Source organism: Amblyomma mixtum, chromosome 7 (genome assembly GCF_055824585.1).
Source record: "Amblyomma mixtum isolate Tamu chromosome 7, ASM5582458v1, whole genome shotgun sequence".
NCBI lineage: Eukaryota > Metazoa > Arthropoda > Arachnida > Ixodida > Ixodidae > Amblyomma > Amblyomma mixtum.
The window spans coordinates 32,872,957-32,896,566 of record NC_143018.1 but is presented as its reverse complement, the minus strand read 5'-3'; the positions used below and the strand labels follow the sequence as shown (position 1 = coordinate 32,896,566).

Here is a 23,610-nt window from a genome sequence, read left to right as displayed (position 1 = left end):
GAAGTCAACTAGCTTAAGAGGGTCGAATGTGTGAAACTTGCAGGTAAAGCATGCGAAGTCTTTTTGGGCTAGCACTTGAAATAGTGAGGTAATCGCTGATTAAAATCGGACGCCCTTGAAGCTTCTCCGTAGCGCACAACACCAAGTGGGGGGGTGCATGATGACGTCATCGAAGGTATCAGACATTTCCAATGCACAAACGCCTGCTCTGAAGGAAAAAAATCAACGCCGCCGAAGGCGAACCCTGCCGAGAGTTGTTTGGCAGCGTCTACCGCGTCAGGGCAGGGTGTGGCTGACGACAGCGGTAATTTGAAATCATACCTTCTGTGACGTCACGCTTAGTTTTTCTGCACTCCTTTGGTGCATTGAGGAGAAGCGCAAAATTAAATCGTCGATTACGTCACTATTTCAAATGCTAGTGCAAAAACACTTGGCATTATTTGATTTGAATCATACATAGATTTGAATCCTTGGATATCCCGCAATTCTCAAAAAAGTGCTGCAGTTGCCCTTTAACGTGGACTGTCACGCAACAACACAGGCACTGACCAAAAATAGGCCTGTGTGTTTATAGAGAAAACCTTCAAGTTTTATTATCTTTGAAAGAATGAAGTAGTAGTCATTTGAGACGCGTGCAGCCATACACAGCTACAAGGGAAAGCCGCGAGGCACCCTCAAATCTAAATAGTTCCATAACAAATCAACCTCGGCCAGGAAATGAATCCAAGACAGCCTCCTCACCGGGGCTGAAATGAGCTAACCAAACTATATATAGCAGTTAATAAGGCGAGACCAATTAGAAAACAACTCAAAGTGGAAATGATGCTGTGTTTAAGGAGACTCCATAGATTCCATAGACACCAAAGAATTTACTAGCCAGCGTATACTCCCTCTTGACTTGTGCAAGGAAGCCAACCTATAGTCACTATTCTCAATGACAAAAGAAGTCTATATAAGAGAGATCATGAGAAAGTAAATATAAAAGGGTTAACATGACGCTTAGCCCGCTCTTCAGCGGAATCACTAGCTAGACACCATGAGAAAGTTTGGCACTGATTCTAAACATGTAATACCAATTACAGCAACAAGTCATTCAGCTTAAGAGATTAAGTCTGTCACTGTGATGACCACAGAAATGAATACTTTCCAAGACCTTACCGTCAACACAGAGCTCTGCACTATACAGCATAAGAATGGGTATGTTAAAGCACACTTTTTCTTTTCATTGCGACTGTTCTTTAGTTGAAACTTCAGGAAACAGGTATGAAAACGTGGTTATCTCATAAAGTAATAATTTGGTTCTGATATTGCATGCTTTACAGATCTGCCTATGCTAGGTAACAGAAAAGAAAGGCAAATATTTATATACGCTCCTAAAGGAGAAGACAGAGCGTCTACTTCAAAATCCAATAGCCCGAAACTTAATTCCAAGACAAAGCAGTTTTTGATGACCACAGCAAACGTGATCCACAATGTGGGAAATATCAGCAAAAAAAAAAAAAAGGTTCCTGCCAGACAGAAAAACTCAAAGTGAACAAACTAGTATAAAAGTATTGCTCAACCTTCAACCACTAATTGATCTCAAGGCAATCACGTGAACATACATTTTTAAAAGTTGGGAACTTTAAAGGTGCCTTTAGTCCGATTTCAGTTCCGCAATAAGCGCAGCTTATTTCGCACGCATGCCGGTTTAGGTCAACTTAAACAGCCTAAGTAGTAATAACTGCGATGTTTGAAGCTAAACCAGCAGCAAGTGAAATAAATGCATAAAACCTAAGTCCACAGATGTGAGTGCGAACAGCACTGCACTCACAACGTCCTCCTTCAGCGTAGCACGCTGTTCTCGATGCTGCAGAAGAGACAGCCGCTGATTCTGTATGTGCTGATCGAAAGCATCCTTGTAGGCCGAGAGGCTTCCCTCGTCGTGAGAGCGGTCAAAAAATGACAGCTCGCTCAAATCCACTCTGAAAAAAAAAAAAAAAGCAACCACGCAATTTACGAGGGCCACGACAGCAGCTTCAACAACGCTCATGGATTCAAGTGTCAAGCAGGCAGAACACACTAACAAACACTGAACATCAAACTTAATTAACAAGAAATTCTGCTCACAAACTTGCGCTAAAGCCTGTAGTCAGAGTTTAGGTAACCGTTACAAGACAGCATACATCAGGCCAAGGATAAAAAACAGAAATGGTACAAAAACATCAATAAGTGCTGCTTTATGATGAAGTGAACGAGTGAAGGTAAAGAAAGTAAAAGTGCACAGCTAAGCAAGTTGCTCAGTGCATATGAATAATAAACAGAACAAGTTATAAATAAATTGTAAATTCTGGGGTTTAACACCACCAAAACAACGCTAGGCTACGAGGGGTGCCGTAATAGAGGGTGTCCGATTAATTTAGACCCCCCGAGGTTTAAAGGGACACTGAGGAGAAATTGAAGTTGGCTTGTATCGGCAGAATACCAGCTCCTGATTACAAAAACGCCACTCACACTGACAACAAAGCTCTTGTAACGTAGAAAACAGCAAGAACCAAAATACAGGTATCGCCGCCACAGGCCAAACTCGCAAGTACAAGCGTGATGACGTCATAGGACAAAGCAGTGTTGCTGGAACCAATGGTTCTAGCAACTCTAGGACCCGAGAAGCAACAAATCACTGAGGCGCAGCCAATTCATGCGCAAATCTCCTTGATGTCGCCAGACGGCGCCACGTGCCCGGCAGCTACGCGCGCTCCTGAATCATCGGGACCAATCAGCGCCCGCTCACCGGTGTTAGGGGGCTCCCGGTATTCCGCTAGCGGTAACAAGGTACACGGTATGCTAAAGGTGTCTATTTTGCGAGAACTTCGTTGACGACTTCGAGAACGAGATCTATCGTAACGCTGGCAAAACGCCAGTGCAAACGTAAGCGAAGCGACTGTAGCGACGGCCGCAATAGCCGATAGATGCCTTCAACGTTCGGCCGGTGGTAGCTTTTGTTTCGGCTGCTGCTAGGCCGCACTGCTGGCCGCCAGAAATCACGGAGTCTGCGTTACGTCATGTTTCACGTCACTTAGTCCTGTGTTGTCATAAGAGAATCCCAAGTTTGAATCAGAGCGGCGGGAAAAACTTTTTCAACTTCGAATCCAAATTTCTTAGAAATAAATGCATCTTTCGCTGCCGGCCAAGTGGCAACAAAGCCATGACATGCCGAACTATCGGATTGTGCTATAAAAAAAAATATTAATAGTGCTCTCCTCACTGTCCCTTTAACGTGTTTTGACATTGCATTGCACATGGGTACCTTTTGTGTTTCGCTTGTATCGCAGCTGAAACCGCCACAGTTACGGCACAAAAAGACAAAACCATAGGGAAAGGCAGGCTTGGAACTTGTTTTTGCAACACAAAATCATATGCAGTGCCACGGATGCAGGAACACAGCAACAAAAGAGAACGCAAACAAAGGGAATGCATATAAGCACAAGATCGATGGCACTTCCATGTGTTATTTTTCTTTTTCTCTGCTATGTTCTTGTGCCTGCAATTCTATACACAGAGGTAAGTTATGTTATAAAAACTAGATGTAAGTCTGTCTTAGCCTGCTGTTCTTATCACCTTCATTTTTTTTTTGCACAGTTCATTCAGAAGAGCAGTATGCATACCATGAGTTAACAATCATGGCGATACAATTTTAGGTATGGTTCCTGTGCCTAGAAATTTGCGTCACAACTTCAAACTCTTTTTCAAAACCAGACTGTCAGATGAACCAGCTTAAAATCACATCAGCCCAAATTCTGTAGTGTACTATTTATGCTCAGAACAAAGTGGACAGTTAGGATAGCTCGTAGGTATCTGCGGTAAAAAAAAGTGCCAAAGAGATGAAGATAACAACGGAACTGGAAAGATCCCACATCTCCATCCCTTTGTCGCCTTAGTCTTTTTGGTGCTCTTCTGACCACATGACTTCCTTCCTATGACCCAGCTTTCTCATCTCACTCCGTTCAGGTTCATGTTCATTGGAGCTTAACGTCCCAAAGCGACTCAAGCTATGAGGTTGGTTGGTTTATGGGGTTTAACGTCCCAAAGCGACTAAGGCTATGAGAGACGCCGTAGCGGAGGGCTCCGGAAATTGACCACCTGGGGATCTTTAACGTGCACTGACATCGCACAGTACACGGGCCTCTAGAATTTCTCCTCCAAAGAAATTCAACCGCCGCAGCCGGGATCGAACCCGCGTGTTTCGGGTCAGCAGCCGAGCACCATAACCACTGAGCCACCGCGGCGGGACTCATCTCACTCCATCTGCTCTAGCCTCCCTTGTTACGAATCCTGAGCCATTCAAAAGGCTCCAGCAAGAGAAAGCAAAAAGAATCTAGAGGCAAGATTTCACTAGTTGCTTTAAGACCTCTCACAAACACCAGCTTTAACGTACTGACCACAAAGGAGACCGCCGCTCACAGTAGGGGTTCTCAGACAGCAAACTTAGTTTTCGGTTTCGGTGAACAGGGTTACAGACCTCTCGAAACAGCGTTCGCAAACCTTTCCTCGCATAGGCAGCATGTGAGCAGACCCCACAAAATCAATGAAAAGAAAAAAAAACAATTCTCTCACGACTCGTTACGGTCTTTCTCCGCGCTGTCGCTTCCCAGAAGGGTGACCAGCTGCATCCAGTACTGCAAAGGTCAGTGCGTGAGAGTTAGCCACAAAGTGTAGCCACTTAGTGAATCAGTCGAGTTGCTTGCGGAGTTGGTCAGAGCAGAGTGAGAGAATAATGCAGTCTAACCAGAACTTCAGAGACTACGCCACCTGGTTAGTAACATTCGGCTGAAAGTGGTAATGTTTTTGGTAAGTACACACCCTAGTGACCAATAACAGGCTCTCAGCTGGGTTATGAACCGAATTACTAAGGCATGAAAGCTGCACGTCCCAAGAACCAAAAACATCCTTATGCAGAACTGTAACTGGGAAACGCACACACACACACACTGCAAAGGATGCAGAACTGCCTTTAAAGGGGCCCAGAAACACAATCTTAGTTGACTATTTTGCCTGTTGATCGCATACAGTGAGTTACAATGGGGCTATTTGCGTCGGTAATACCGCGTATATTCCGTTTTTGTAATAATTTAATCTCCTCCCAAAAACAAATTCATGACTCTGATGGTGTCCCCACACAGTGGCGGGTTTCAGCAGCGGATATGACATCACCTGGCGCGAGCTTTATGATTGTACAAACAGTAAATATACTGCAAATTGTGTGAATAAATAGACAAACATTTTGTCACCTGTCTGCGTTTTATATTAGATCAACAAAAACAACTTGTTTGTTTTAGATAATAGCCCTGCAAAGCAAGTGAAATAAAAATACACCACCAGGGGCGCTCTGGCATGGAAACAACGCTGCCAGTCTCAGCAAGAACGAGTTGCAGAGAGCAGGCAACCATGGAGTGCAAACTTCCGCAACGAGCTCTGGCAGGCTGTTTTGATTGGTTGCGCCAGGTGCCGTCATTGGGAGAGCGAAATAGGAGTGGGAAACCCCGCCAAAATCGAGTTGAGCGCAGCATTTTGTTTGCTTGTATTTTGAAATTTCTTCATTGAATAACTCCCGTTCCTGTGCATCGATTCCTGTAATTCATTTTAAGTTAGCATCTGTGTGACATAAAGAATCCACCTGAAGTATAGCCGGTATCCCCTCAAGCAGTGTTTCGCAGCCCCTTTAAAGGCAGGGTAGAAGAAGCAACAACGCATACCACAAGTGCATACTTATAATGCAATCTACCCAATCAATCAATCAATCAATCAATCAATCAATCAATCAATCAATCAATCAATCAATCAATCAATCAGGGTAGATGTAAGCTCGAAATTCTTTTCAAGACTGGCTTAGCACATTCTAAGACAAGTCACGGTTGGTGCAAGCCACACTTTGCATGGGTTTCTTGTAAGTGTGCTTGATGCGCTGTTGCCTGAACTCAAGCCTGTTCCTTTCACTGATAAAGAAATGCACTACAGTTGGAAAAGAAACCAAAATGTCACTGGTGGGGTGCTTAGCAAACAAATGCAGAAATTATTTGGGCCGGAGGGCTACAGGACAAAAGGGCCACAAGCTGCTCATTTGAGACCCCTTTTAGAATAAATTTTGTACATTAGTGCCGTTTTATCTCAATCCTAAAGCCCACAGCTAAGAGCTGGCTTAAAATACTACGGCCATAGAGACCACCGTTGCAGTGATCACATTCTTGCACAAAAGACACACATGAAGAAGACTAGAACTCAGCCCATTGCCATCACAACTGTGTTGGCCCATGTGACCCATGTTCCCCATCAAATACTAATGAATTAATGTCACAAGGATTCCGAGGAATTCAGACCAATGTGCTCCATGGTGGAAATTCAGTCCAAGCTAATTATTCGTGATACCCTTGTATATGTGACGGTGACTACTACTGATTACCACGGATTGCACAATCACCACTTGGAGACTCACAAAACTTAAAATTGTCAGTGTTTTAGATCAGCTCCTGGGAGCTGCCCACCTGACCACACTTTGTTCCATCTGAGGTATAAACTTATTATCTCAACTCTCAATATGCCAGATTCATCTTTTGAACAACAGCTCTGAAGGAGGGCCAAGCATTACAGGCCTTCAAGTTATTACCTTAAAAACTGGATAAAGTAAAGCAAACTGCACATCAACAGCTTGGCTCAGATTAAAATTTTAAAAAAGAAAAGCAAAATGTGCACTCACGCTAATAGCACTCTTGAGAGGATCTGTAGCAGAAGCGTCTTCAGCTTCATCAAGGTCACCAAAACTACGAATTCAATGAGAATTCACCATCATCGCAGATTAGGAAAACCAAATATGGACAGCATATCTAGAATGAATAGTGGTAGCGTTTCAAATTGTCAAATTTGGTTAGGATTTAACGCAGCTCCATCAGCAAAACACAAAGACCACATGATTGATGGAACAATACTTGGGTTCTTGTTGGGAACAACAAAAGAACTTATCTAGACCTTGTGAGAGCCGGAATTTTTTTTACGGTGGTGTGGAGCGGTACTCAGAATTTTGGAGGAGGACCATTTCAGAATCCGCCTGATACACATCAGAGGAAGCACAGTTTCATAAAGGCACACGATCAACTCTCGCACAGATAATTCCAAACAGGCAAAACTCCGGTAGATCATGCTGCACGAGAGTTCCTTGATTGACACACAAGACAGTGCTTTTGTTTCTAATGATTATGGCATTAATAACAGTTTTGTTGTTCTAGACACAAAGGGAGAACGTGTAGTCCTGGGATACGATGGAGACGTGAAACAAGTTCACACCATATGCACAGACATTGAAAACATGAAGGGAAACAAATGAAGGTTATTATGCAGTAGGCAACGACGTGCTAATGCTGAGAAGTTTCAAAAGTGAACAAGTTATGACAACAAATCAATGTTTGGGCAAGCCATGTGCAAGCATGTACTCTCACAGGAGGCAATGTTGGACAACCTTAACTCTCTACGCTTACCGCAATTTTTGAGAAGTCTCTTGAGCGCGCCGTGCAGTGGCTTCAAGTTTGATCAGCTTGGCATCCTGCACGGCAGTATGATGTTCATGACCTTTTGCATAGCTCAAACGCAACACGAGAGGAAAAAGAAGCGGCTCTCTCTATCTCTTGTTACAAACGCACTGCAAACGATCAGCTTTTATAGGTGCACGTGCACACTCGCCATTGAGTGATCGTCCAGACTAATTCTTTGCTTCTTGCGTCCATTTGGATAACGACACTGTATCAAGGCTACAAGAAAATGCAATGAATTGACCCAATAAATGCTTCATGCTAGAAAAAGAAATGGGACAACAGGCAAAAGATGTGCATTCTCAGAACAGCTTTATGCATGCAGAAAGAAACTGGAGCATTGCAAGACAACAAGTGGTCATGTCCACACTGTAACAAGAACACAAAAAATTTGTAGCTTATAAGTTACACGTACGTGTAGGCGAGACACTGGTGGTGACAATACAAGACTGTTATATAGCAAAGGCACCGTCTATTGTGGCATTCTCCTAAACAGAGCTTCCGCAAAAGGCATGCATATAAGATGGGGAAGTATTCAATGCTTAAGGCCTACCTTCAGTTCCAACCAGAACTGGAAGTTTTCTTTCGTTATTAAGATTAACTTTTCATCATCATGACTTTCGACAATCGACCACCAAAAAGAGAATGTTGAATCACTTTGTACTCTAAGACCACCCACTTCATTAGTTTTCCTAGTCAGCTAAGCTCTATGGATGTTAAAACTGACAAAGCAAGGAGCGCAAGCAACAACTGAACATCACATCTAAAAACAAAGCTCCCTGATTCATGACGCAATCTCGCACCCTGCAAGCACTCACCAGAGTCTCACTCTCATCTTGACGTACCGTCTTTTTACCGCAAGCTCTGCAGTGCAATGAAAGGAATGAATTAAAAGTCGCAGTACAGCTGCAAAACAAAATAAGTGGAATGTGCGGCTGTGGGAAACCTTCCGTAAACAGCTCACTCATCTACATGGTTCCTGACCTGTGTTTTCAGGCCTCATATTTCCTCCACAAGCATTGGTGCTTTTGCTATAATACTTTGCCAGGCTTTTAATTCTATCGTCATTGCCATCAGCCCAAGTCCACAGCAGGGCAAAGGCCTCTCCCCCTATTGCCCCCCTGTTAACACTGTCCTGCACGAGTTTTTGGCCACCTTATCCCCACAAACTTTCCAATCTCATCCACCCTCTTGATTCTCTCCCTCCGCCTAGCCATGTTTGGATTCTTTTCGTATTCACTCTTTTACCATAAGAGACCATTGGTTACCTTTTCTTTGCATTACATGCCCTGCCCATGCGTATTTCTTCCCTATTTTGACTAGGATATCTTCAGTGTTTGTTTTCTGACCTGCTCTGCTCACTTCCCGTCACCACACTACAAAATGTTTTTGTAGAAATGATGGCTTGGTTCTTTGTGGTTATTCTGATGCTTGTTAGGCAGGAAAAGCAGTACCGCAATATCAGAATTCCATCTTTACATCAATTCTGCCTAATAAAAGCTCTGTTTTCAGTAAAATTAGTCTCTTCCTCATTAAGATGCAGCAGTCTATCAAAACAGAACGACTTCAGTTTATCTACAGTGTCCCTTTAACGTTACTCCTGCACTTACCCTATCAAGCCTTTTCATTAGCCTCAAAGTCTCTGCCCCATAGACGAGCACTGGGACAGGAACTTGGAGGCCAACAAGAATTGAAACTGAATTAAGGACAAGTCTTGTCACACCCACTCACGCATTTTATTCCATGCAATTTATGAACGCAGAGGTTCACAAGGAAAGTTAAGAAATCTCACCCTGGCTTCAGCGTTGCATCGCTGTCCACAGTGTCCCCGAGAACAGACGGTGCCTGCGGACCACAACACAGATCAGTGTCGCAGGGGGCAGGTTAAGTCTCCCAGACCCAGGGCTTCCAGGACTGCTTCAGAAGCTAAGCTACCATAGCACCACATGCAAAATGTGACACTGTGAATTTGTCTCTTACCACAAGTTCGTGGCATGATTTCTATGTACCAGCTTTGTTTCACTTAACTGACAAACTAGGAATATTAGAAAGAATAATTACTCCTCTTACGTTACACGTTAAAATCAGTATCCTACACTTTCCTTGGCTTCATTGACTGCTGGATCCTATGGCTTCTGAGAGTCATATCCAAAAAGACAGCCGCGATTCTCTTTTGAACAATAAAATGGAAGTTTTTTTAAAACATTTTACTGAGCCCTGCTTTCATATGCAGCAACCAATTGCTCTGTGTTGCTTCAACCCTTCTCAAAGCACTTGTCACACAGCAAACAATTTTGAATCCCTGACCACCAATGTCCAAGACGAAAGCCAGGTGACCATCGCTCCCTTGACAGTGCAGAGTTCGCCTCGGAAACTTACGGTTCTGCTTGGTGAATACTTGTTTAAAGGCACAACAGTGACGTGTATGGAAAAGAGAGAAACTGCTTTACACAGCAAAGAATAAGGGCTCTGGTTTGCTGATGGTGTTTTGTTGCCTTGAGACACCTGCTGACAGGTCTCAACGGAAACTTGAGGTTTCAGCGTCTTTTTGGAGGAAAAAAATAGGTCACCCTAAACTCAGCCCATACTTGGTGCCAGGTGATTCTTAAACAAGCTTAATAGGCAATTCTGGCACTCATAAGAGCACTGACTTCCCCATTTCATGTAAACCTAAGCTTACAAAGAGGTAGCCGTGATAAGTAATGAAAGATATTGAAGTTCTACGAAGAAAAGCAAACACTAATAAGTCCGCATAGGTTGACAATGCTCAGGCCTAATGCCAAAAAATGCCCTTCACCAATTACTGCGCTCTTTCGTACAAAAGTTGCGCAAGGACTCCACATGAAACCAAACGCCGGATGTGCACAGAAAGCACGAAACACCTGTTATAAGCACCTTTAAGAACAGGTGGCCAGCAATTCCTTAAAGAGTTTGAAGACAAAATGTAAGCTTGGCTTTCAGGGCAGATGGAACAGCTCATGCCCTGCTAAAACAGGAGTGTATTTATTCATAATGAAAACTATGGAAAAAAGTAAGCTAGAAAATGGGGAACAAAGCATCAGTGAAATTAACTGAGCCTGGTAACCCCAGCAGACACTGCGCCCTTTCAGCAGAGCAGGAGTTAGCCACCCTGGTGTGGTACTTTGCCCCCGCCTCCTACATAACCACGTCAATTAACTTCTGGCCCTTGGTCCTTAGCGGAACAGCTGACCAAAGCGGTGGTCAGACCTGTGCTGCAGCAGAGGGTGCCAAGAATCTTTGGCTCCGGACAGGCCGGCACTGGAAAATGAACCTGGCAACATATAACGCTAGAACCTTCTCCAGTGAGGCTAGCCTAGTAGTGGCGTTCTAGCAGATAGTGTATATTAAACGAGATGTCACGGGGCTTAGGAACAATAGGACAGATGAAGCATCTACAGTGTTAAGCAACAAGAGTTCAGTGCTAAGGAACTTGTGGCTACATTGCACTATCACTGCCCACACCGACTGCACGGTACAACAAAGTCCTGAAATTTTTTCTAAACCGCAGCTTACCTGAGCACGGAGCTTTGAGCTTGTGAGAGTGGAACTGGTGTCCCTGCACAAGTAGAAAGACGACACTGTCTTCCTCAGGTGTTTGACCCAACCTCTATTTCACAAAACTTAGAGACTTGTGAATTACTGTGACTAAACTTTGCATTTGCTACTGGAATAGCAACGCAACATCAGCCACAGCACTAATAAAAACATGTATATTCCTTTTTCTAGTTTATCCAGTGCTCTGTTCACATTTAGATTTTCCAAAGAGGTGCGATTTGGTGCAGCATCCTGTATAGCACAGGACCGCATTTGGTGGCACTGCTTGTCTAAGAACCAACACATAAAACGGATTGTCTACAGCAATGCCAGATCAAAGCTGCATAATTTTGCAGCTTAAAAAGCACGGAACCACCTGCAAAAAGAAAGACTTGCTAATTTCTTCCGTCATGTTCACAATACACGACACCTTGATTCTTCTTGTGAAAATTGCTTTATCAGTGTATTAAAACTATCCAGAGATAATTTCTTTTTTTTTAATGGAAGAGGCAGCCATGAAAAAAGGCGTTGCACAACAAATTTATGCTGCAATATCAAGCACATGCAGTGTTAACTTTGCATCTTGCAAGCACTGCGGTAAATGTTTTCAATTCGGCCTGCAATATATCAAGACTATCCTCCTGCCTCTATGCCGAGTAACCACATACATGGTTTACTAAACCTCATTTTCAAAATGAGATTTGCGTTTCTGAATCTAAATTCTTCGGTGCGCACTTCTAATCGTTTTCTGCAAAGGCAAGTGCAAGGCAACCCTGCCAGTGCTTTGCAACACAGCCGCTGAAGGTGTTCTGCGATTAAGCGAGGGTTGCAGCACAAAGGAGAGTCCTGTGAACAGTGCTCCCTTGGCTCATACAGTGCCTTGTTGCCAGCACAGTATGATAGCACTGCACTGGAATGGGGCCCAATTCAGCTACTACTCAAACATAACATCTTACTCTAACAATTCCCCTGAATCTGAATTAGGTGCAGCTCTTGTAGAGTGTTAAGCTAATAATATGGATGTGGAGAGAAAAAGACAAACTTGGCTGATAAGTGCAGTGAGGAAAATTTTCGCTGAATACTGATCTGACAAAGTGTGAATATTCTTTTATTAGCGATCATCATTTTTCACTTCGTGCACGACTATTTAAACAATGTCGCGAGGTTACTCACGATTTTGAAAGATGGGCAGATGGGTTCAGAGGTTCCATGCCCAAGCTGGCTGCAATCTAAATAAACGGAAATTGTAAGAAAAATAAAAGCGACAAATATGCAAAAGACACACAAAACAGGCCTACAAATGTAGCCAAGCCGCACAGCAAACGGCATTTTTCTGCTCTCTGGTAGCTCTTTGGCCTTATAAGCCCTCAGGCCAAAAAAACCCCGCATCACCATCAGTTAAAACACATATTCTCTACATTGCCTAAATGTCTTATTTTTACCACGAAACTACTTATCCACATTGTTCCTGCATCACTTGTATTTTGAACAAAGCACAGAATAAACAAAGAAGCCAGGACAAGTGACATCAAGTGATATCATCAGTTTGATGACACGATTGCTTTATTTATTATTGCCGTTTGTATTGCATGTTTTGCCTTTATTTTCTACTCTTAAAAAAAAATAGCAATGAACCTGTATTTGTATGTTTTGCCCTCTCCTGTAAAAATCTCAAGATGGGAATGACAGTATTCCGAAATAAATAAATAAATAAACTACCATTTCAATCAAGCATTCATATCCACTCTGACATCTAACTAATTATTCACATTCCACTGCACATAACTAGCTGGCCTCATCTACTGTTCTGTATTGGACAAAAAGCAGCGGAGTCACGAACGCATTAACAAAATCCAGACAGCAAACATGAAAAGCCAGATGCAGATGAGATGGGGAGGAAACGCAAACAGCTTCTGTTACATCAGGCCCAGTAGTTTTACATGCCCGCCAATGTTTACAAAGCACTTTCCCTGCACCTTGCTTGGTGTATCATCCTGTAAACAGATGCAAACATTAAGGCACACCACAAGCATCTCTAAATTCATTCATCCTAAAGCAGGAGGCAGAAACAAGTCTATAACAAACTGTGAAATCAGCAGGAAAGCCAGAGACAACCATTCATCCTAAGTGGTATGTCGACCACAGCAGGAACTCTACATGGCTGCCACATATTTTTGAACCAGGCAGCCCTCCCTTACATTGTGAAGCATTTTAATGTGTAAAAAGCATAAAAACATTGCTGGTTTGGTTTGGTTTTGGGGGGTTTAACGTCCCAAAGCGAATGCGGCTATGAGAGACGCCGTAGTGGAGGGCTCCGGAAATTTCGTCCACCTGGGGTTCTTTAACGTGCACTGACATCGCACAGTACATGGGCCTCTAGAATTTCGCCTCCAAAGAAATTCTAGCCGCCGCGGCCGGGATCGAACCCGCGTCTTTTGGGTCAGCAGCCGAGCACCATAGCCACTGAGCCACCGCCGCGGCTATAAAAACATTGCAGAATCAAATTTACACTCGTTTTCGCATATAAGGTAAACAACATGCATGCAAGACATGGAAATTTTGCAGTCACAACAGTCTCTCTCAAGGCTGCCGTCAAACACCGACCTTCATCTAACTGCTCACAGTTACTTTGCTAAACTCACGTATTCCAATGCAGCGCCCATGTCTTCATCACTGCAGGGCTCACGCTCCTCTCTGGAAAGACAAGGCCATATATATATCTTGTGAAGACATCAGTAGCGCAATTATCCTGATATGTACCCAACATTGTTCAACACAAATAGGTACTCAAGCTAAGTGTCATTTTGTTACAGGCTCCAAAGGCACACCAAAGGCCACTTCTAAAACTGCAAACATCAGTGCTAACCTTCAGTCTGCATTAAAGACTAAAAGCAAGTGCAAAAACAGAGAAGCTTATAATACCTAATTAGGTATGACAGAATTTGGAGCTGCACATGGGCTTTGAGAAATAGCGTAGTAAAGGGATCAAGATTAATTTTGGCCCCTGGGGTACTTTAGCATGCACTGACATCACGGAGAACACTATCACTTTTTTGCCTTCCGCATCTCACTCAAATGCGAGATACTTAAGGAACAACTGTTTGAAAGTCCAGTGTTGTAACACAGCAGTGCAACCTGTGCAAGAACTAGCGAAACAAACTGATGCAACATTCCCCATGATCACTTGAACGCAGAAATGAAATTCTGTCCTCCACCTGCTAACTTTTGAGTAAGCAAGAAAGTGGACAGCTTTCAACTAAGACACTATTCTGGCTGAAAACACCTGCTGGTTAAATAACACAATGGGTCATAAATTAAATGACATGAGAGGCACCTAATGAGTTTTTAAAGAAAAATCTGCCTTAATTTCTCTCATTCTGGGAAGGGGTGTGAAGTCGTTTTGATTGTCGTCATGAGAGAAACAGCTAGCGACATTGAAGACATCACATCTCATGTTAAGCTGTTCGTCGGAAACAGTGCTACCCTCTGTTGGGCCGAATGCTGAACCACCAAGTTTCGGTGTTGCCCAACAGATGGCATGGGATCCTTTCTGCGATGCATGGCAGAGTTTCACCCACTGCTGTGTTCGCACTTTGCAGCAATGCTTTCACATCCACACTGAAGGGCTCAATTGGAGAGGAACAACACCCGTGTCTTTGAACGCTTACACTGCATTCGTGGCCGCACAGGTAGAAGGAAGGGTTATACAGGTGAGTTTGGAAGAACAGGAAGAACTTGCAGTACACATACAAGAAAAAGAGCCTTCAAAGAATACATACTGGGGCTTTTTTAGGCAACTATTGAAAACATATTCCTGCGGCAGTTGTAGTGAGCTTTTCAGGTGTACGTCTGCAAATTTTTTAGTATACTCATGAAAGGGGTCTAACTTATGGTCATGGTTAGCTCAGTAATACCTGTTTTACTTTTGTAACATTTTCATGCCCATTCCCATTGGTTCCCCAACAAAATGTCAGTGGTGCCCAATGAGTCTTCAACACATTCACCATTTGCAAAGAATGGGCTTACAGAACCAAAAAAAAAAAAAAGAACACGGTCAAAGATGACATGGTTTCACTACAGATCAAGACTTACCCACAGAGTGATGGATGCTTAGTTTGTAGAATCGCTGACTGCAAGGAAAGAGCAAAGGCCAAAGCTGAAGTTTGACAGAAGCTGCAGCAAGTGTAGCACAACTTAGACAAAGATAATGCCACCACTCACCTCTGACTGCTCCCAATGGCGCAAACTCTCAATGCTGAAACAAAGACATCATCTTGTAGTAATGTACGGCGGCAAGTATGAAGATCATTTCAGTGTAGAGGCTGGGAATACATTTCTCATGTATCAAAAACGGACTCAAAACTTTCAAGAGATTTATGCTGCTGCTAAAGCCATTGCAGTCTAGTAATGAGGTCCAATGGTTATATCTTCTGCACATTCATATGCCCACATTTTCTTTTACTGCTTCAGATTTTCACAATGAGCGTTAGACAGCCTGTTTAGTGCTAAAGAAGGCTTAAAATGTTAGCAAGACAACATATGTAAAAGCAACCCATACTTTTTTTCTTGGTGAGGACAAAAATGCTCATCATATGGGCCTAACTCACTGAAATCCTCACCAGAAAACAGGTCACGACAAGACAGATTTTAGGAATGCAGGAACTAAATACTGAAGCCCAGATGTCTGTTTGGGTTTATTTTTGCACATACAAAAACAGTATCAACAAAACAATAAATAGTGAACATTTTACAAAACCCGCTGTGTTTTACTTCAAGCATTACATGGGCGCTTAAAAGAACGTCTTGTTGGGCTAGCTGGCAACTGCTCAGCTTTGGTTAAAGGCGTGAAACACATCAATACAAGGGAGGTATATGGGACTTTTGCCTCCACGTAAAGAAGTTGTGAGTGGTGCTCAGTACCTTCCTTGTGACTGTGTGTGTTTCGCACCTTTAACCAAAGATGATTTTGCGGGTGACTAGCTTAAGAGAAGCACTTTCGGACAAGGGCACCAGCACATTTTAATAAGTAATATGCACTTTTTTCTAGCACCAAAATGGTGGGACAAAAGGAGAGAGACGACTGGGCTGCCCTTCTGTCTAACCCTAAAATTGTCTACACACATCTTGACATATGCCAGCTTCTCTGTTTAGGGATTAAAGCTGCAGGCCAGCTTGTTGCACATATTCAAGATAGGGCAACACATGCATATTCCTGTCTGGACCCTTTCTTACATCACATCTGTTGTGCTAGTTAGCTACCTTCCCTTGAATGCACTGCTACGTTGTATGTCAAGTTGACGGCACGATCGACCTGTTTTTAGGAGCTAGTTTGGGGTGCTTGTGAGGCATGGCCATTAGAGGCAGACCAGTTGTTCGTGAGACATTACAACCATCACATGTACTTGCATGAGTACTCAGTAAAACCGAAAGAAGCCCAACATGACCATTTAGTCACCACACATGCAACCAATTGAGACCCCATGCAATCATAACAGTGGGGCTCAAAGGGCCCTAAACCCCAGCTCAAGAATTCTCTAGTGCTCTCACAGTTCTGAGGCACTGTTAAGGGCCACACTCCTGAAGAAACTTTTCCAAAAACTCTTTTATAGCAGACTAGCAGGTGTGATAGTCAAGTAACTCTACCCACCTTTCACAGCCATGCCGTCTCCTAGACAGTTCTCGTTGCTTATCAATTAAGTTACACCCGTTTTCGGTCATAAGATGTAACTTGTCACCTGACACTGTCCAGTTACAACAGCAGCTGGCACATCACAGTATACTACAGCACGATTTATCATACTGTCACATGGCTTTAAAGGCATGCATGGTTACAGACGATAGACAATCAGGCTAGTGTAAAGTTCGAACTGTTTATTGGCCACATTTGTGCCCACAAACAGGAAACAAACTCTGTGCTGGTAATGGTAGTAAGTGCCCTCGATGGTCAACAGGACAAGAATGCCGACTTCACTCTGCTTAAATACGACTAGAAACTTCCGAGATAACAGGTCTGAAACATCGATCATAATTTATATCTCAAACACTGTCAGAACTGCTGCACGCAGCCACAATAGATCGATAAATCTGGTCGCATCTTGCATGGCAATGTGATAAGAATTACGTGGCCGGCAACCAATCAAAGAACATGGAAAAATTAACATTACAAAGCTTTGCAGCAATATCAACAGTACCGAATATCACATAAAAGCTAAAGAAGGAGATCTAAAATGGCAGAATGCTTGGACTTGATTCAGAAAAAGTTGCCCGTGGGCAAGCTATAAAGCTGAGGAAAACTAAGGAAGAAATGAATGAACAAAGCAAAAAAGAAAACTAAATTCACACGTCGTACAGAAATTGGGACAAACAGGAATCAAAGTAGCCATTGACAAGGAGACCACGCATGTTAACAGGAAGCACAAGTGGCCTTTGGTTTCAATTTCCGCCCTCTTTCAGAGCGTATACAGCTCTAATACCTTACAAAGACAGCTGTAACTACCCCATCTATGTAGAGCCTACCTGCAATGCACTAACCTAAAAAGCAGCTACCCAAATCATAAAAAAAAAGCTCTGCGTAAGTGCTTCTTCAAACATGAGGATTGTCACAACATCAGGGCTGAGTGATTCAGTGCTCCTTGCTTGCAATATTTCTTTTTTAAATACACAAGGAGGAAAACTCCACTGATTGTTCTGAGTAAAAGCAAATAGTTTGGCTGTTTTTGGCTATGCTGATGTTCAGCAGAAAAAGATTCGTAGTTGAGAAAATCGCTTTTAATAAACTGAACTCCAGCCACTAGATTCAAACTTGTGATGTCAATAATGAAAAGGACTCTGTGATCCCCATCTGGAAGTTAACGGCAGCTTGGTCTGGCCTCAGAGATCAGCACCAAATAAAAGCATTGACGTCAGTGCAGTTTGCACATGAAAACAACTGATACAGGTGTGTGGGCGGTGACACCTGCATTTCATTTCGGAGTTTTTTAGCTGATAAACACTCCACCTTCAGTGAAACTGGCTCCTCCGTCATTAGAATGTGGTATTCCATTGATATAGACCAACTTCAATTTGCCCTTCCTTTGACTAAAAATTCTGGCATCCATATCAATCAGCACTGTTGGGATCACATACTAAAACCAATGCTAGCAAGAGGCTCATGACAAGAAGCATGACAAGGAATATTCTGAAATCCACTTCACCTTTGGACTATGTAATCACCCGTGTCCTCCACTGACTTCCCAGTGTTTTCGATACACTTGTCAAAGTGCCTCAGAAATGCGATCTTCTGCTCAAGCTCCTCCAGCTTCTGCAGATGGTTGGGTGCGTCTACCAGAAATTCAGGGAGATAGAAAACAAACACACAGCAGCGTAATATCAGTACTTGTGCAACCCGGGCAAAAACTTCAGGACAAAGTGACAAAAGCATGAGCATTGTGAGAATGAGGACCAGACAAAAATTCAATAGTGTTCGCTGAGAAATGCTGAAAAAAGCCTCCAATTTATCCGGTTATTTGAAGAGCTTGTCAAGCAAAACAAATGCCAGCGTTTTTCTCTTTTTGATACTGTGGATTTATAACGAGGTCTCGTGATCAAGTGATAAGCAAAACTAAGACAACTGATGCTGAGGTACTTTATGGAATCAAAGAAAGCAAGTGACTGGACAACGGGATCTTCTTTGAGTGTATCTGACGTTGTCACTTCAACAAACCCATGTTCAGTGAACACAGAAAGCCAGTATGCACAGAGTCTCAAAGTATGAGTACACCTGACTACAAGATGCAGATATTCATGTACAGGTGCCTGCAAGAGTTTTTAAGAACGTGAAAATTAGAACAACAAAAACAGAATTTTTAGAGAATCTAAGCACGCAGCCACAATCTGACTGATGTGGCCTGCACTTCCCCGTGCAGCCTGCATAATCCATCCCTCAATGCCTGGCTGCACCTCTAGGGAGTGAATAAATTGTGGTTAGTCGAGATTTTCGTGTTACAAAAACTTTTTCAAGCACCTGTACATTGATATCCTAAAAACCCTGATTATGCATAACTACCTCATGCATCATAATCATCATCATAATCATCATAATCATTTCCAGCCTCTCAGACAAGTAAAAAGTATTTACTTACACCCCACTATATCTGGGATTATGTAGATCGCATATTTAAGGTGTGAAAGACCACATGCAAGATTAATGTACAACTGAGCAATTCTTCAACAGCACCATGCAAGCATCAAAAAAATGCATGAACACCAGTCTATAGCAAAGAGAGACAGCAAAATACAAACATATGCACAAATTGCAGACCAAACTCAGTCTATTTTGCCGCTACAGTTTGTCGCACAGGACTGTAGGGCTGCTTTTTCTACACTCGGGTGGCACTGGCTGAGTATACTTAAGACCTTTTTGTTTAGGACAATCCTTGAACAGGAAGATTTGAATGCAAATATTGCCATAGGGACGAGGGGGGGGGGGGGGGGGAATAATTTTGTCTCGCATCATTCCTTGCTACCCATTAAACATGAATGGGCGCTACCGTAAACTTTAGCCCCCCCCCCTTTATGGACAGGCCTGTACATACTTATGAATACTGCCGACAGAGGTGCTCTTCAATGCGCTTCTATTTTCTTGATATTTTGAAATTATATAATATTCTTTATTTTGTTGTATCTTTCTGCATTTTTGTATGATAATGATATCTCTTTTATGTTGGAATGACTGCTTTTCAAATTTCTAGCGCTGTGCCCACATCTGTAACATTTTTTCTATCCTTAATTTGTCACTCATTCTTAGCTAGATGTTGATTAGTTATGTGGCTGAGACTGCTTACTACATCTGTGCTGTTCTTTGCCCAGCCTCCCCTGTAATGCACCTTGACATGATAGTTAATTAATAACAAAATGACAGCAGACAGCTTAAAGCACGCTGAAGCCCAGAAATGCTCAAAATGGGCTTAACAAAACTAAGCATCTCACAGTAAGTCATAAACAAATGTGTCCTGCGGTCTAGCTCCGTTGGTGGGCCCAGGCCGCTGAAGAGACCCATTAATGATATCGCATCATACCCTTAAGGCCGAACTTAAGGACACCCTCAAGTTTTGCCCTCTGTTATGCTGACAGTGTGCCTTAGCAACTGATATTTGAAAGGAACTCCCGCGCACTAAGGGCAGTTGGTATACAGTTAGGGCTCCGCCTGTTTGTATCGTTTTTATGTCCCCCTGTTAATGTCCGAACCCAGAGTAACGCACTACCGACGCTAATTATGCAAAACCAAAACACAACCAGCCGAATTTACAGCTCGACGGGCTGAATTTTATACTGGTAGCAAGCGGCGCGTTTTGAAAATTCCGCCTCACTTACCCATTTTGGCGGCAGCCGTGTCCCAAGGCAGACCCTACTCAAAGCAACAAGCAAGCATGTATGTACTGTAGCATGAACCACGACTTCCGAATGCTACAGCTTTGCTAGGCGGCTGAACTAAACCAAACAAATAATGAAAGCTCGCACGACTCAGGCTGCAAAAAAACTGAAGCGCGTTCTGCTACGTTCTGCCAATGTTTTGCTTGACACTTGAGGTCACGTGACTACGGTTTTTTTCTTAACATAAATAGACGTACCAAGGCACCCTGCCCCTGATTTGAACCCGACCGTAGCGTCACCTTTTGTATAAGACCAACCACGGATATAGCAAATTGTTTGCTAAATTTATATGGTAGAAAGCACAGTGTAAGATAGTCAGGTGTGACAACAAGGCCAAAAAAATGAGGACATCGAGTACAGTAAAAAAACTATGAATAAGAAGGATGCTGAAAACGTAGAGCTATTACATAGCTGAAAAGTAATGTTTGTTGCCGCCTCGCGGCAGCACCCGTTTAGGTGGAGAAGTGCGCCAAATTTGAACAGTTAGAGTGCACGGCACGATATACGATTTACCGCAATAGCTTCGTTTTGCTATTTCTGCCATTACTCACTGTAACTTCTTACCCCGACGATGAATGACGCCACTGAGACGCCTCGACAGACCATTATACGAATGAATAATGCACGTTACCTGCTCGGCCGTAATCTGGCTGGTGGACAGACACATTGTGAATTCTTTGGGCAAAATTTACCTAGGCGTTTATGCGGGACGTAAGAGCTGCCGACCATTGTGGCAGACAGCATGTGTACTACTAGACAGCGTCCCCTTGACAGTTTCACATATGGCCTCCTAGACATTGTGGTCACCCATGCAAACCAAAAACCTCTCAGAGACGTCTAGCTAGACGTCTCCGAGAGGTTTTTATTTTGCTGGGCACCTTGTAAGGTGTCGAATACGTGGATACTATCCATCGCTCAAATTTTCGGGGTTCTAAGTACTTATTTGACGACACGTGAAATTTTGGTGACCCTCCTACCTTTGTAACTATAGATTATTATATCCTAACACCAAGTGGAATGGATATGTGTGAACGGGCCCGCGTAAATTGAGCTGAGTGTGAGACACATGACAGTTTGGACTTTGCGCATACTTTCATAGTGATCAGTATTCGTCATCCCTGCGCCGAGCCAGAAAGGGGCATTGAGATTGCCTGACTCACACTGATTCCTTTCTCACCGACCGAGTTCTATACAGAATTCTCGAGGACTACACAAGGCGACAGCGAAGCAACAGCTTCAAGTTCAAGTCCCCACGCAGCGTCACTTTCAGGCAGGGTTAGTAATAAATAATGTTTCGCCAGGTTACCACTTCGTTGGCTCTGCTCTCACCTCAGCAGGACCCCAAGAGTGCAACCTACTCGGTTGCATTGTGGCTAACTGACAGGCAGGACCTGACGATAAGAAACTTTAATCGGCTGCATTGGAACACGTTTTTGGGTCCATTATTTAACTTACCATGGTCAAATGAGGAAGAAAATACTCTGGCAACGTGGATGGGCCAAGTTAATTGGAAGCACAGTGGTGCTTTCAAGTGTCGTGAAAGGGGGAAGAGCTTTTCTGGTTTCCGCAGTGGCAGGAAGACTGGAAAGGCGATAGCTGTCATATGCAATGCAATGGTTGCCACTGATCCACTACAAAGGGGAATCCTCTATCCACCTATTCACCAACGTAAACAAGCAAACCGGACCTGAAAAATGTGATCAAAGCTGAACCTACCTGAAACTTTTTAATTAGAATGGTAGGTAGCAGAAAAAACAACTCTGCGATTATGCTTTCTCAGATGCGCTTGAGCACATAACTGTTAGTAAAGTGTAAACATCCACATCATTTTCCACACCCAAAGCTGTTACGGCAGAGAGATGTACACCTCATCGACGACACTTTTAGTGGACACTGGTTACTGCTTCCTACAAGAAATGCAAACGTTGTGGTGCCATCTAGTAACGAAAGCTCGAAGCACTCCACTGACAATACAAAGGAGCATTGCTTTTCCTTGAAGGGCACATCAAAGAGAGCGTAACTTATAATAAAACATGACCAATGCTTCTGAAAGAAAAAGCACCATTATATATTTATTTTATTTATTTGTACATATTGGGAGCCACAGCTTTGGCCTAAGCAGGAGAGGCTTTGTAATTAAGTGAGCAAAAAGAATAAAACGAGAGTGCAAAATATATATCACAACAATCTTTTAGCTGCTTCTCAAAGTGCTTCAATTGAAATATATTTGAAAGAATTAAGAGAGGTCCAGTTACGATAGTCCTCGGGATGGTTTCACCATGCCCAGAGTGTTGCTTCACTTGTTTTATGTGCAATTTTCAATGACAAACAAAATTTAGAGATCCTGGTTTCTTCAGTATTACAGTGCTTGATCTTTACAATATGAGGAAAGATATATAATTGTTTTCTTCATAATCTCATGTGGCATTTCACTCAGTCGTTGGTTCCTTTATGGTGCTGTTACATTACACATAAACAATACCTGCAAGCCATTCCAATGAAAATATGGTCAAGGCATGATGGCCATGTAATTTTTTAAAGTTAGGATATAGTTCTTCGACTGATACTAAAAATAAATAACATTACAAGACAACAACAATAAATAGAATGCGTATCTGAAATAATAAAGTTTTCATTCCCTGGGCATGAAAAGTGAGTTGACTTATGTTGAGGCACACTACACAATATGTTGATGCGATGTACAAGAAAAAACTCAACAAAACAGGAGAGGCATACAGGACTCATGAGACAGCTGGGGCTTGAAACAAAACACCACATTGCGCATCACAGTGAAAAACCTGCAGTAGCAGCAAGTGCAACTGCGGGCAGGCAACAGTGGCAGAAATGTAGGGGTTTAATAAAACAAATGTACATAGTGTGCAGGGTATTGTCGATCCTCAGTGCTGGACAAATAAATGTAGTACATTTTCACGTGCAAATACATGTTAAAAAATAGAATAGAACTGCTTGGCAGCTGCATGAACAAAGTCCAACGTTTGCTGCTATGAGCCAACAGCGTAGAAAAGTTTGAAGTGTGTTCCCCGTGACACGGCTCTGAAGTCTGTGTGAGTTAGCTATCCCAAGAGGC

The 23,610-nt window shown here is 42.9% G+C and overlaps 1 protein-coding gene across 4 annotated transcripts in view; it reads right to left on the bottom strand.

The window, feature by feature from the left end:
* The window catches only part of LOC149335589 (uncharacterized), a 32,207-nt gene extending 11,548 nt beyond the window's left edge, over window positions 1-20,659 (bottom strand). For 3 of the 4 annotated variants that reach the window (XM_089552185.1, XM_089552184.1, XM_089552186.1), the window contains exons 1-14: window positions 20,463-20,659; window positions 18,305-18,431; window positions 15,333-15,366; window positions 15,204-15,241; window positions 13,754-13,805; window positions 12,285-12,340; window positions 11,091-11,133; window positions 9,864-10,100; window positions 9,349-9,401; window positions 8,375-8,420; window positions 7,506-7,570; window positions 6,731-6,794; window positions 4,594-4,655; window positions 1,814-1,964 (exon numbers count right to left, since the gene is read on the bottom strand). In XM_089552185.1, the coding sequence (XP_089408311.1) occupies window positions 1,814-1,964; window positions 4,594-4,655; window positions 6,731-6,794; window positions 7,506-7,570; window positions 8,375-8,420; window positions 9,349-9,401; window positions 9,864-10,100; window positions 11,091-11,133; window positions 12,285-12,340; window positions 13,754-13,805; window positions 15,204-15,241; window positions 15,333-15,366; window positions 18,305-18,431; window positions 20,463-20,466 (1,032 nt within the window). In that variant the 5' untranslated portion in view covers window positions 20,467-20,659. The remainder of the gene's footprint in view (window positions 1-1,813; window positions 1,965-4,593; window positions 4,656-6,730; window positions 6,795-7,505; window positions 7,571-8,374; window positions 8,421-9,348; window positions 9,402-9,863; window positions 10,101-11,090; window positions 11,134-12,284; window positions 12,341-13,753; window positions 13,806-15,203; window positions 15,242-15,332; window positions 15,367-18,304; window positions 18,432-20,462) is intronic. The other variant, XM_089552187.1, reaches the window with a different exon arrangement.
* Between the last annotated feature and the right edge of the window lie 2,951 nt (window positions 20,660-23,610).